Source organism: Alnus glutinosa, chromosome 2 (genome assembly GCF_958979055.1).
Source record: "Alnus glutinosa chromosome 2, dhAlnGlut1.1, whole genome shotgun sequence".
Taxonomy (NCBI): domain Eukaryota; kingdom Viridiplantae; phylum Streptophyta; class Magnoliopsida; order Fagales; family Betulaceae; genus Alnus; species Alnus glutinosa.
In genome coordinates, this window is record NC_084887.1 from 25,684,900 (window position 1) to 25,698,885 (window position 13,986).

The 13,986-nt window shown below is 36.2% G+C and overlaps 1 protein-coding gene across 1 annotated transcript; it reads right to left on the bottom strand.

The window, feature by feature from the left end:
* Nucleotides 1–5,527: 5,527 nt before the first annotated feature.
* LOC133860764 (12-oxophytodienoate reductase 1-like) lies at nt 5,528–7,843 on the bottom strand. Its single transcript, XM_062296375.1, has 5 exons — nt 7,717–7,843; nt 7,325–7,465; nt 6,897–7,027; nt 6,425–6,583; nt 5,528–6,263 (listed from the first exon to the last, which is right to left on the bottom strand). Exons 1-5 carry the CDS (start codon nt 7,782–7,784, stop codon nt 5,668–5,670), a joined length of 1,095 nt encoding a protein of 364 aa, XP_062152359.1. The 5' UTR covers nt 7,785–7,843; the 3' UTR covers nt 5,528–5,667.
* Nucleotides 7,844–13,986: the final 6,143 nt, after the last annotated feature.

The window sequence follows — 13,986 nt, forward strand, 5'->3', positions numbered from 1 at the left end:
TTTTATGAGTTAGCGGTATTGTCTTTTGTAATTAAATAAATAGGTGATTGTGTCAATAAAATGGGCGTCGCCGTAAGGTTTAGTTTGTTAGTCTATAAGTCTATCTTGTACTCTAATAAATTAAGAGTGATTTTGATAGAATAAAATTTCGAGGAAATTATTCTCTCTCTCTCTCCTCAGCTTCTTCTCTCTTGTCTCTCTTTTCTAACTTCTCTCTTTCTAGCTTCTTGCGTCTCTTCTAGCTTTCTGGTTTTGTTCCAAAATAATAGTGACAAAACTCAAGAGCAACAGTCGATTTGATGGGAAAAAAAAGAGTGTCATAGTGAGCACCTTTAGAATCTATATCTTATCTATGGTGTACATTGGCATCTCAAATGTTTTCCCAAGTTTATTAAAAAATAAATAAATGTTTTCCCAAGTAGCTTTTTAAGGAGCTGGGCATTAATTTATACGATTTTAGTATTTCCCACCAACCTTACATAAAATTCATGAACTTATTTGACAATAATTTTTTTTTTTTTTTTAAAAAACAATTTTAAACACAAAGTACAAAATTTGGGCCGGATCTACCCCTAGGCAACTTAGAGCATTCGCAACAAGTTCGTCAAAGTAGAGTTTTCGCCAAATTTCGTTGAATTTCCTCAAAATAGCGTCTATAACAAGCTCGCCAACGCTATAGTAAATTTGCTTATTGTCATACTTGCTTGTCTGGTTTGCGGAGCCAAATTTTTTTTGTCTCTTCATATTTTTCATTTCTTTATTCAGTCTTCCTGTGTTCTCTCCTAAAGTCGTAGCAAAAAAGCTCATTTGCGCCTCACAAATTGCATCTTGCAAGCTTTTAAGTCCCATGTTTGATTTGGTTTATGGGTTTTGATTCTAAATCTCAAATTTTGATTTTGATTGTGGGTTTTGAATCTTTTGCTCTCTCTCTCTCTCTCTCTAAGTGTATACCATTATCATGGAGATTTATTGAGAAAGAGAGCAGCGAAACACAATGTGTGTTTAGGGGCCGCACAAGACGGTTAAAAAAGATAAAGGGGTACAGAATAAGACAAGCTTATCTGTATCCCCACTTGGAAACAACAACCACCGGAAGATATATAGCTGAAGTGGTAGAAGCGCTAAAATAGTCCAAATCTGAAACTGCAAAAAAGAGATGCACCAACACAAATTCAAATATAAAAGCCTTTCCTAAATGGAGACTAAAACACAAGCAATAAAATAAAATAGAAATAAATAAATAGGCAAAAAGCCCAAAAATTAGCAACTCCAATGACCGGCGGTGCAGAAGACAACAAGGCATCCGGCGTGTCTAGTGGCATTGGGAAGCTAGGACGCCGGTGTTGGCAGTAAAGTGGCGCGTGGGAGCCAAAGACCCTTTGTCTGTTCGTAAATCTAACTTTGAAAAAACTAGATTTAGGATCTCGAAAAATGGCCACCGATGCTTGGGAGAAGACGACGAATGTTGAGGAGAGAGCCACTAGCTTAGTGGAAAAGCCAAGACACCAAGGTAGTGGATTCGGGTGAGTTAAGTCGTACATAATGATGGATAAAATTAAGCTCGAGAGAGGTGAGAAGGGCTAGAGTACTAACCTCTAACCAAACAACAGCATAAACAGAAATAAACATAAAGGAAAGAGGATGAGAGGAGGGAAGAGTTGAGATCCTTCCCCTGTCCTGAGCCGGCTGTTAAAAAAAGAGAGAAAATATGGGCAGCAGAGATAACAGAGAAAAAAGCTCTGTGACAAAAGAGCAAGTTGAAGCATGAAAATTAAACCAATCGTAGATGCTGTTCATGCCAAAGGTGGATTCTTCTTTTGTGAGGTTTGGCATGTGAGGAGAGTTTCAAATCAAGGTTTGTCATCCAATTAAGGTTGAATACTTGAATGGACTGGCAACTGAAATTTTGTTATGAATGGAGAGAGTTGAATTAGTGGAGAACTTTTTTGTGGGCTTTCAAAGTGATAAAAGGGCCTCCGATATTTAGTTCTTCAATTACTGGAAATCTTCTTTCTTTCTTTTTGGGAGCTTTGTAAGGAAACATCGAACCTGCACGTTCAAAACATCGAACCGGACGTCATGGCAGACATCACTTCAACAAATGATAACGTCATAACAGACATCAGCTATAACAAACTGTATAAATACCCAATTGGGTGTTCCCCAACCACAAGCACAGCTGCACAAGCACCCAAAGAGAACAGAATCATCAAAAATGGCTGAAGCTCCCAACATTCCTTTTCTTACTCCTTACAAATTGGGGAACTTCAATCTATGCTAGGTTTGCACCTTCCGGATTCGGTTTTTTTTTTTTTTTTTTTCTTCATATAAAATATGTTTTGTCCTCCTAATTATTAACTTCAACTTATTACAATTTAGACATACATACTATAGCAATGTTTTGAATGTCCTATGTGTTAGAGTTGATCCTTCTTTTAGAATAAGATCGTTTCTTCTATTAAAAAAAATATTGCTAATTTCAAGATAAAATTATAAAATTACCCCTAACATGGGGGATTATGGGTGATCATCACAACCATTTAGGAGAGGAGACTCACCACATGCACCCCGCCCTCTTTTTTGGAGGAAGCATTCTTATCCGGCTCTCTAAAATTTTTATACAGGTTGGCTCTCTTAAAATTGAACCAATAGTATCTTATTATAAAATAAGCCTAAGCTCAATTTGAATACTAGAAGAGTTGAAATGTCATGCGACATCACTTTTGATGTCCATGCTAAACCAAACCTCTTTTCTTTTTCTTTTCTTTTTGGTTTACATGAGCAGTCCACGCCTGAAAACAATGAAGCTGTCCTTATTATGCCATAACATGTCATAAATGGATTGTGTTATAATAGTTTTTGGTACGGTGTGGTCAGCACGCTCTCCAATATTCTTCATGTCTCACAAACTCACAATCACAAAAAACTCATACTGTCAAGAGAACACATCGGGGTGGCCGGTGGATTTCACTCTGATACCTAAGTCAGATTCTAAGGACAATAGTAAGTGTAATGCACGATAATTTTTTCTCAGTTTCAAACATGAGATTAGGGCTTAATTATTTATAGGCTTAAATGTGAAGGCAAACCTAAATTAGGGTCTCATCTTCAGCTAGTTCTAGGAGCGCTGTCAAGGCTAGATTTGGACTGGGAATCTCCATGGAGCCCAATAAGGGATTCTTTCCTTATTTGTGTGGGAGTGAGATTCTAACCGAACTCATTGAGTGTATTTATAAGATTTTTTTTGGACACGTGTTACCACTTTATGTCCACAAAGCAAACTTGTACTTCTAGGAAAAAAAAAGCTCATGATTATGTTCACTTATGAACTTACATACAGTCCATCTCAACCCCGCTTTCTTTAAATCCATAATTGCTTTACATCATATCCTTATTTTAGCAGGCTCTAAATTTGTATAGATTTTCTTTTGACAACTATTATGACGAAATCCTTTTTTTGAACAAACATATTATATCCCAATTAATGACTTATTGTTCAATTGTCGAGAATGATTTTTTCGAATGCTAAAACCTATTCGCCTTGCGTAAGCATTATAACATGCATGGACATCTTCTAATTCATCAAATTTAATACTAAGACATAGTTTTGTAAGACCATTAAATGAAGAAAGCTAGGCAGACAGTTGGTTGTTTCAAATCATTTTGATCTTCTACCATTTCATTCTCAACATGTCTATCTTCTACCATTTCATTTTCAGCATGACTATTAGGATTCATTTTAGCGATCCTGCAAGAGGTTAACAATATTTTCAACTATAACTACTGAAATCTCTAAACACAAACACAACCTTAGACTAGAATTAGGCATTGAAACACAACCTTATACCTCTTTTCAGATATTCAAGTAGCTAAATAACTAACAAATTCTCACGTTCAATGTAGGCATAGTTGAAAGCTTTAAGGATGGCACCATCCCTATCATTCACTTTGTAGAAGTTGATTTTAGGAGTATGAATTGGATAGCCAGAATGTTTTCATTTTCTATCATGTCTTGTTCTAGCATCACATTCAACATTTTTTTTTTCTACCAAGAAAAAAGCGACAACCACATATAATGGATTTACAGAAATGACATAAGAATCCTCTGAAAACCCGAATCACCCACACCAATTTAAAAAATAAAAATACAAAAATAACATTGCCAGCTTTTGATAGGCAGAATAGAAGGAAAAGGTGGGAATCGTTGCTAAATGCCTTCTTGAAGCCATATAGAATCAGTCGTAATGGGTAGGGGAGCGAAAGAGTGAAACTAAGACCGAGACTAAGAGACTTGCCGGTGGAGGAGCAGCGCTTGAACCGTCAGAGTAGTAGCGTTTGGTGGAGTTGGGGTTCGACCTGGGTGTTGATGGCATGGTCCAGTCCGGGCAGTGGCGGTAGTGTCCGGCCCAGTCGGTGGCGATAGCGTCCGGCGTGGACAATGCCATAGTGGGGCTGTAGATTTGGGGCGGTGATGGTGCATATTGGGCGGTTAGGGGAGTTTTTATTTAGCCTAGAGAAGTCTGATCATGATTTGGGGTGGTAGGGAGAGTTTTTCTGTTTTTTTAGAAGGTAAAAATGGGGAGTTGTGAGAGGGATCCGGTACTTTAGAAACATTTCATTTTTTTGTTTCTAGCTGACGTGTCGACTGCTTATTGGTGAGCATAAAGCCCTTGTTTTCTATCGTGATCGAACAGAAGTTTCACTCTAATAGTATACACTCAAAGAGAGCAAGAGATTCAAAACCCACAAATTAAAATCAAAATATAATATTCAAAATCAAATCTCATAAACCAAATCAATTTTGAGATTCAGAATTAAAACCAATAAACCAAATCAAACCTGAGATTCAGAAGCTTGCAAGATGTAATCTGTGAGGCACAAATGAGCTCTTCTACTACAGCTTCAAGAGAGAACGCGGGAAGATTGAATAAAGAAATGAAAAATATGAAGAGACGAAAGAAATTTGGCCCCACAGACCAGACGAGCAAGTCTGACAATAAGCAAATTTACTGTAGCGCTAATGAGCTTGTTACAGAAACAATTTTGAGCAAAAATATGAAAATGGTAGTTCCATGCTTTCGTTTGGTCGATGTGTAAGTTCGTGGCAGTGTGTTGACAATAAAAAGTAGTTGAAGAGGGAAAAGGTAATTACCAAAAAAATAAAAAACGTTGTCAAATAAGTCCATAAATTTGATGTAAGGATGGTGCGGAATACAAAAATCGTATAAATGCCCAGCTCTTTAAAAAGCTGCTTGGGAAAACATTTGAGATGCCAATGTACACCATAGATATGACAGATTCTAAAGGTGCTCACTGACTCTTTTTTCCATCAAATTGACTGTTGCTCTTGAGTTTTATCACACTATTATTTTGGAACAAAACCAGAAAGAAGAGACACAAGAAGCTAGAAAGAGAGAAGTTAGAAAAGAGAGAAGAAACTGAGAAAGAGAGAGAGAATAATTTCCTCTTAATTTTATTCTATCAAAATCTCTCTTAATTTATTGGAGTACAAGATAGACTTATAGACTAACAAACTAAACCTTAGGGCGACGCCCATTTTATTGACACAATCACCTATTTATTTAATTACAAAAGACAATACCACTAACTCATAAAATTAAATTCTAGCAATCCCATAAACCAATATTTCCAATTTTCCCTTTTACATCATGCAGTACTATCTTCAAGAAATGGATAATCAGTGTAACCAACAACAGGATCAGAGATGTAGAATGTATCTCTGTTGTACTTGTTGAGAGGAGCATTGAGCCCAAATCTCTTTGGCAAATCTGGATTGGCCAAAAATAAACGACCATAAACAACAAGATCAGCATGGTTTTCAGCAATGGCATTGTTCCCATCTTCCCTTTCATAACCCCCAGCAACAAGGAAAGTACCCCTGAAAACCTTCCTCATTGGCAGAAGACTGTCGGGGGATTCACTTTTTTCTCCAACAGTCTTCATTCTTGGCTCGACCATGTGGCAATAAAGAATCTCATATTTGTTTAAGGACTCTGCCATGTAAAGCCCCAATGCTTTTGGATTAGAGTCTCCAGATTCCATGTAGTCTGCAAAAGGAGATAGCCTTATTCCAACTTTGTCTGCTCCTATCTCATTAGAAACAGCTTCCACTATTTCTAGAGCAAATCGACAACGATTCTCAAGGGATCCACCATATTGGTCTGTTCGATCATTCACTTGATCTTTCATAAACTGATCAATTAGGTAACCATGAGCCCCATGGATCTCAACTCCATCAAAACCTTTGTATGAAGACAAAAAATAATATCATTTACAAGGTGAATTATAAGTAAAATGTTCAAGTTCATGTTTGATATTAAAAAAACAAGAAATGTAAAAAAGAAATGGTGTAATAAACTCAGAGGATCATGATTTGTTTCATGAAATTCATCTTAATAATTACCAGCTTCAATAGCATTCCTTGCGGCAACTCTAAAATCATTGACAATTTGAGGAATTTCATCTGTCCTTAGCCGCCTTGGAGGAGTGAATGGTTCACCATCAAGTCTCTTAGTGGTCAAAGGCTTGTCAGTAGAAGAAATTGGAGCTTGCCCATCAAAATCTGTAGACAACAAAGAAATCATTAACCACCACTTAAAGAATTAGAAAATCATCCAAAGAAATCAATAACAGAGAACCTTTATTTGTTTAGTGTAATGAAATTTTAATCATCCAAAAAATAAAAACACAGAACCTTTATCACTTCGAAACCCACCAAAAAAAAAAAAAAAAACTTCTTTTGGATCATGAAGGCATAACAACTACGTCTATGATGGGAATTCCATAAATATGAGCTTCCAAAGAGAAGAAGTACAAGATCTTAGGGCAGGCTAATTGGCTAGCTATTAGAAGAGAAGAAATAAGAGAAGACAAACCTTGATATGAAACCCTCCCCACATGCCAAAGCTGACAAAAAAAGATTCCACCTTTGGCATGAACAGCATCAACGATGGGTTTCCATGCTTCAACTTGCTCTTTTGTCCATATACCCGGTGCATCAGCAAACCTTTTCGATATCAAAGAAACCCAACAATCATTAGATAGGGTGATTAGGATCACAGTAATTAGTTGTCTCAATTGTTCGCAATTAGTTGAATTGCTAACTATAAACGAAACCCATTTGTTGGGTAGATGGTTAAATAGAACAAAATTTATTTGAACTTGTAGGTCTTATATATGTTTTGTCTGAATAGGTGTCGGACAGTTCAAACTTTATTTGATGTGATATGTGTCCTACTTATGCTTTATAAATGAAATCCAATACAAAAAGAACTTGTCAAAAATTATGATTAAATTAAATTACCCGTTAGCATTATTAGAAACTCCCGCCGCTTCAGCTATTAAAAGGCCACCTTTGGAGGTTCTTTGAGAATAATATAAGATAGCATGTGGTTGAGGAACATTGCCATAAGATCTCAATCGGGTAAGCGGTGCCAAAACTACTCTGAAAAAATATATAGAAAGTAAATGATAAATTAACTCAATTAAAGAAGAAAACTTTCTATACGGAAGAACTCATCAATCATATATATATTTCCCAAAGCAATCTTGGGAAGAATAAACAAACAATCCATTTATGAAATGATTATGGCAGAAATAAGAACAGCTTTTCGTTTTTTTTTTAAGCCCTGGACGGCTCAAGTGCTCATACAATGAAAAAAAAGAAGAAAAAAGCAGAGTTTGGAAGGTGCAAACCTATGGCATAGATTGAAGTTCCCCAATTTGTAAGGAGTAAGAAGAGGAATGGTGGGAGCTTGAGGCATTTTTGATGATTCGATCTGTTCTCGATATACGTTTTCTTCCGCTACGTGTTTTGTGGGTTTGGAGAATTCAATTTTCAAAACTTGCAACACCCAATTGGGTATTTATACAGTTTGTTCTGATGTCTGGTATGACGTTATCATTTGTTGAAGTGATGTCTGCCATGACGTCTGTGGACGTCGTTTAACCGACAGTTTGGACCATTGACTTCTATTTACAGTGTTTGTACGGAGTAACTTTTTAATTAAGGTGTATGAATGTTTCCCCAAAAAAGGGAAAGGGGGTGTGAACCGTGTGGTGAGCCTCTTCTCTTCTTCTCTTAACTGGTTGTGGTGGCCATTCCTAATCCTCACCCCAGATACCCCTTTATGTTAGAGGCAATTTCATAACTTGATTTTGAAATTAGCAAAAAAGAAAAAAAATTAAATTAAATTAAGAAACGATCTTCTTCTAAAATAAAAGGATCAAATTTAACACATAGGACAGTCAAAACATTTCTATGGTATGCATGTATGTCTAAATTGTAATAAGTTGAAGTTAATAATTGCGAGTGACATTGAAATGAGAAAAAAACATATTTTATCTTCTTCTTTTTTTAATCAAAAGATAAATATTAAGGTAACGTAAAATTTATTCATTAGAGATAATCATAAGTAAGAAATGGTTACTCTACTGTGAGTGCTCTTAGGAGGTCACCTCCTAGGAGAAGAAGGCCCCAATAATAATATTTATAATAGTATAAATGAAAAAGAACAAGGTAGTAAAAAAACAATTACAATACACAAACGATTTTGTCAAAAAAAAAAAAAAGTGCATTATTTCTCCACAAAAAAAAAAAAACCAACAGCCAAGGCTCATAAACATGATTTTGCAAAAAAAAAATAAATAAATAAAATAGTGATTTATCTCTTTGCATTTATAACTTTCACGTAGAAAAACTAACTATTACATGTCTAAGAACACAACAATTTTGTAAATAAATGAAAACATTGTCCATTGGGAGACTCTAGAACTCTCACTTAGAAGTCAAGAACAGAAATTTATTTTATTTTTTTAAAAAAATATATACATACACACAAATCTTATTTTGAACAGTCTCCCCAGCAAATTACCAAAATAACTCTACCAAAATATCTTTCTAAAATACACTGCAATTTTATTTGACAGCCAAAAAGTAGGAGACGCATAACCACCGCTACTAGCTCACCCACTTGAAACTTAAATTCGTAAATTAATATTAAGCAGGTGAAATGATCCTAATCAATTATTAATTAGCCACGGATTACTCATTATTACTTAAGTGTCCAAGTCAAAAGGGTTAGATTATCGTGTTATAAAGTGAAGCTCCTTTGATAAATCAAGTTCAATTATTGTTTTGTGTAAAAATTTTATTTATAAATCTTTTTTATTATAAATATTTGCTAAAAATATGCATTGGATATGGAAAACGTTTAAAATAAAATAATAAAAAAAATAATTGAATATAAAAAAAGAATTTTTAACAAATTTATTACTATCAATATAATAACGTTGTATCTCAAAAATGAAAAAAAAAAAAAAAAATATATATATATATATATATATATATATATATATATATATATATATATATATATATATAATTAAAAAATATTTATAAATATTTTTTTTTTATAAAAAATGCCTCATCTTAAATTTCTGCCTTTGGCCGCACAATATATCAAGCCAACTCTGCATGAAACACACAAAACTTGTTGGGATGTAATCCCAACCAGCCCATTTGATGGCTATGGGCCGGCCAGGTTTGCAAAGGCCCATGAAAATTTGCTGATTGCTTGAAGTTCCAGAAGACCCAGGTTGAAAACTGTTCCTGAGGAAAGAAACCCAAACGACTAAACTCTCATAACCAAGAAATATTTCGATAAAGAGAATTGAAGGGTAACTGTTGGGAAATAATCCCACCAAGACCAGCTCATTTCAAGGCTATAGGCTAATTGGGTTTGCACAAGCCCATGAAGACTTGCTAATTGCCTGAAGCTCCAGAAGACCGAGTTTATCTACATGCATCTTTGGCTCGGTACATACCAGTCTCGTATAAAAACTATCCCAAGAATGTCATAAGGAATACTTGTACCAGGTCACTCGAGAGGTAGACATGCCCTGATAGAGACACCCTTGGACAACGAAAAAAACTTGTTCAATCTAGGTTGGGCCAGGACAGATGCCTCCCGAGACTACCAAGAGGTCCAAGTTGGTCGCATGACAAATGCCTCCAGTAACTACCAAGAGGTTCGGGACTACCAAGACACTTAGGTTGAGCAGACTCCCAGGTTGAGCAAGACTCTCAAGTTGAGCAGAACTCTAGGTTGAGTAAGACTTTCGGGTTGAACGTGACTCACTGCCTATAAATAGGCACATACCCAGATATTAAAATACGATGATCTTTGTGCTTTTATGTTCCATGCAAATAGCTTTCAGAGAAATTGACTTAGGCATTGAGGTAGGATCCAGCTGGCAATCTCGGCAAGCTTTTTTTTTTTTTTTTTTTGGATGAATAAAACCCTTTATAAAACCAAACAAAGCTTTACAACACTTCCAGTCAAAAGTGGAATCAAAATCCCAGCAGGGATAACAACCAAACCCCAACAACTCCCAAAACAAAGCCCCCAAAAAAACAAGAGGCAGAAACACAAAGAAGAACCTAATGCAGAGCAGCAAACTAGTTCAAACAACCAGCACAACCCAAACAAACTACAAGGAAAATCTGGCTATTAATTTCACTTTAACCTCCCAACGTATCTTAGAAAGGATCCCATCTTCAGTCTTAGGAGCCCGGCCATGAAGAATGGCATTCCGATTCAACCACAAATTATACACTGCAACAGCAAAACAAAGACTCCTAACCGTGGCTTGCAGTTGCTTACCTTTCATGCACCCTAAACTCCATTGAACAATCAAATCCCAAGAAATTAGGATATCAATCATCCGACACTCAGCCATAAGAAACCTCCATATTCTTTTACTAAAGCTACACTCAAAGAATAAATGGTCACGAGACTCTTGGCTAGCATGGCAGAAGAGGCATAGACTGTCCCCATTATAGCCCCACCCGCAGAGTTTTTCCTTAGTAGATACAGCATCATGGAAAGCAAGCCAAATAATAAAAGCATGTCTAGGAATAGCAACAGAAAACCAGACAATTCCAAGCCAAAAAACCTCCGGTTTCTTAACCCTAAGCCTCTTCCAAGTTTCAGCACTAGAAAAGACACCACTATTAGTGTCCCAGACCGGTTGATCAACCTCACCAAGATCAATTTCAGGCAACCGGCTTTGAATACCAGCAATAGCCTCCGATCTAGCAGAAGGCCAGAACCAATCCCTATTCTTGATAATAGATGACAACATAGGACCAATAGAAGGACCAGCATCATACACAATTCTATAACCAAAAGTCTCAATCAATCTGCCTGTTGGATGCTAGTAATCGTGCCAAAGGAAAATGCTACTCCCATCGCCAATCTTGAACTTAAGGAATTGCTTGGCAAGACTCCTCAGATTCAGGATTTTCCTCCAACTCCAAGGACAATGTTAGGGGATGGGAACCTCCCAAAAGCTCCGCCCTTTTAACTAGTTATGCTGGATCCAAACAACCCAAAGAGAATCAGCACGAGAGAAGAGATTCCAAACATGGTTTAGCATAGAAACCTGATTCCAAATGGCCAATCTTTTAAGCCCAAGACCTCCTTCCTTTTTAGGCACACAAACTTTCTCCCAAGCCACTTTAGCCCGAGCCTTCTCATCCTTCCCATTCCATAAAAAACGATTGAATTTCTGCTCCAACAATCTAATAATCTTCATAGGAAGAATAAAAATTCTAGACCAGAAAACTTGAAGGCTAAACAAAATGGAAGAGATGAGTTGTAGTCTTCCAGCAAAGGAAAGGTGCTTAACCAACCATAAATCCATCCTAGCTGTCACTCGGCTTATAAGACATTCACAATCCATAGCAGTAAGCCTTTTAGTAACCAAAAGAATACCTAAATATCTGACCGGCAGATTACCCTCATGCATCCTCAAAAAATCCAGAATCTCTCTCTTCCTATCAGTATGCAATCCAGCACAAAAGATAGAACTTTTTGCTGGATTGGCTTTGAGACCTGAAAGCACCTCAAAATCCTCTAGGACCTTTTGGATAACCTGAATAGATCTCAACTTACTTTGCTTGTTTTTACTATTTTGCAACAATCAGAGCAAGCACCAACAAAGTCATACATCACTGCATGTACTTAAAATTGTTCAAACAAAACTAAACTAATTTAACCTTTATATCACCAAAAAAAAAAAAAAAAAAAAAAAATTGTTTTAACCAAAAAGTAAAAACAAAACACTTGATTGGATTCTTTGAATTTACGCTTTAGAAAGCAAAAGGAGGCCGGAGATGAGCACTGCCAATGAGGAGGTGATCAAGCAGTTCCAGTCGTTAATGGAGCTAGCAGGGTGAGCTTAAAAAATCCAACTTTTGAGTTTCTTTGATCTTTTGCATTTTATATATATAGAGGTGAGAGAAGTTTGGCTAAGATAATAATTTTGAAATCTTGTGCTTTTGGTTATTTGTATTTTGTGATGCTTCTATGAATCGAAGTGGGCTATTTGGTTGTTTTGAAGTTGTGTTATTGATGATGCGTACGCTTATAGAACGCTTCCATGGGTTGAGTTTTGAGGAACACCGAGAAGGAATGTGCATCTGCAAATACGGGGAAAGAGAGACACCGAGAGAGAAAAAGAGAAGCGAGAAATTAAAGAAAATAATAAAAACAAAAATGGTGTAAGAAAAAAATAAACAAAAGATTAAAAATTAATATTAAAGTAGAATAAAGAATTAAATAAAATAAAATAAAAAGTAGCCAAAATGCTCTTACAAGTCATTATCAAAGTACCCTTTTACGAGGGGCATCCAGAAGCGACGGTGTAGGGGAGTGATAGTTGTACACCAAGTATACAACAAATGCACAACACCTCTTCACAAGGGGTGGGCCCTACAGTGTGTGCGGGCCACCCCTTGTGAAGGGGTGTTGTACATTTGTTGTACACTTTGTGTACAACTATCATTATTCAAGCAATAAACCTTGAAAGAGAAATTATGTTCTCAATTTACAAACTCCTAAAAACACATTTGAAGGAGAAATATGAATTCTTATTGATAGCAAAAAACTGCTTATTCACATACAATTATTTCAAATTTATAGTAAAATCCTACGGCTACAAAAGGTAATAAAATCCTCCTAACAACGGAAATAAAACAAAGAATTAAGTAAAATATGAAAATACTAATTCTTGACGACAAAGGAAAATAGTGGACAAATCAGAAAATATTCTAGCCGTATTACTCGAGCTCGGGCTGTCCTACATCAACTAACCAGACAAGGATCATATGGCAATAATCATCAGCCTCAATGATATCTTATATTATTCTCAAAGAACCTCTAAATGCAGCCTTCTAATAGCTAAAGCGAATAGAGTTTCTAACATTGCTCAGGATTATTTTTCCTGCACTGGAGGGACAATTTCCATTTGATATATGGTTCCCTTTCTTGCCTTGAAAATTTGATTATCTCTCTTTAGGTTTCTTTGATATTGTAAAGGTATCTTGATACACCTGGTATATGGACAGAAGAGCAAGTTGAAGCATGGAAATTAAACCATTAATCGTAGATGCTGTTCATGCCAAAAGGTGGAATCTTCTTTTGTGAGGGTTAATTTGGCATGTGGGGAGGGTTTCAAATCAATTAAGGTTTGTCATCCAATTAATTAAGGTTGAATTGATTGGCCGGCGACTGAAATTTTGGTATGAATGGAGAGAGTTGAATTAGTGGAGAGAACTGTTTTGTGGGGTTTCAAAGTGATAAAAGGGTCTTCTTTATTTAGGTGGAAATCTTCTTTCTTTCTTTCTTTTTTGAGAGCTTTGTGAGGAAACATCGAACCTGCACGTTCTAGGTGCTTAGAACGGATCAAAATTCTTGTTTTTCTATTTCTTTAAGCGGTGGTTAATGATTTCTTTCCGTCTACAGATTTACACCCTAATAGAAGTCCATGGTCAATACTGCCGGTTTAAACGTTATGTGGAGGACGTCCACAGTCGTCATGGCAGACATCACTTGAACAAATGATAACGTCATAACTGTATATAGATACCCAGTTGGGTGTTCCCCAAGCACAAGCACAATC

Excerpts from the sequence above, each read along its gene's own strand:
- LOC133860764 (XM_062296375.1), bottom strand. The coding sequence starts at position 7,784 with ATGCCTCAAGCTCCCACCATTCCTCTTCTTACTCCTTACAAATTGGGG. Across the intron at positions 7,466-7,716 it reads AACTTCAATCTATGCCATAG|AGTAGTTTTGGCACCGCTTA; the intron begins GTTTGCACCTTC and ends ATATTTTTTCAG. Across the intron at positions 7,028-7,324 it reads GTTTCTAATAATGCTAACGG|GTTTGCTGATGCACCGGGTA; the intron begins GTAATTTAATTT and ends GATATCGAAAAG.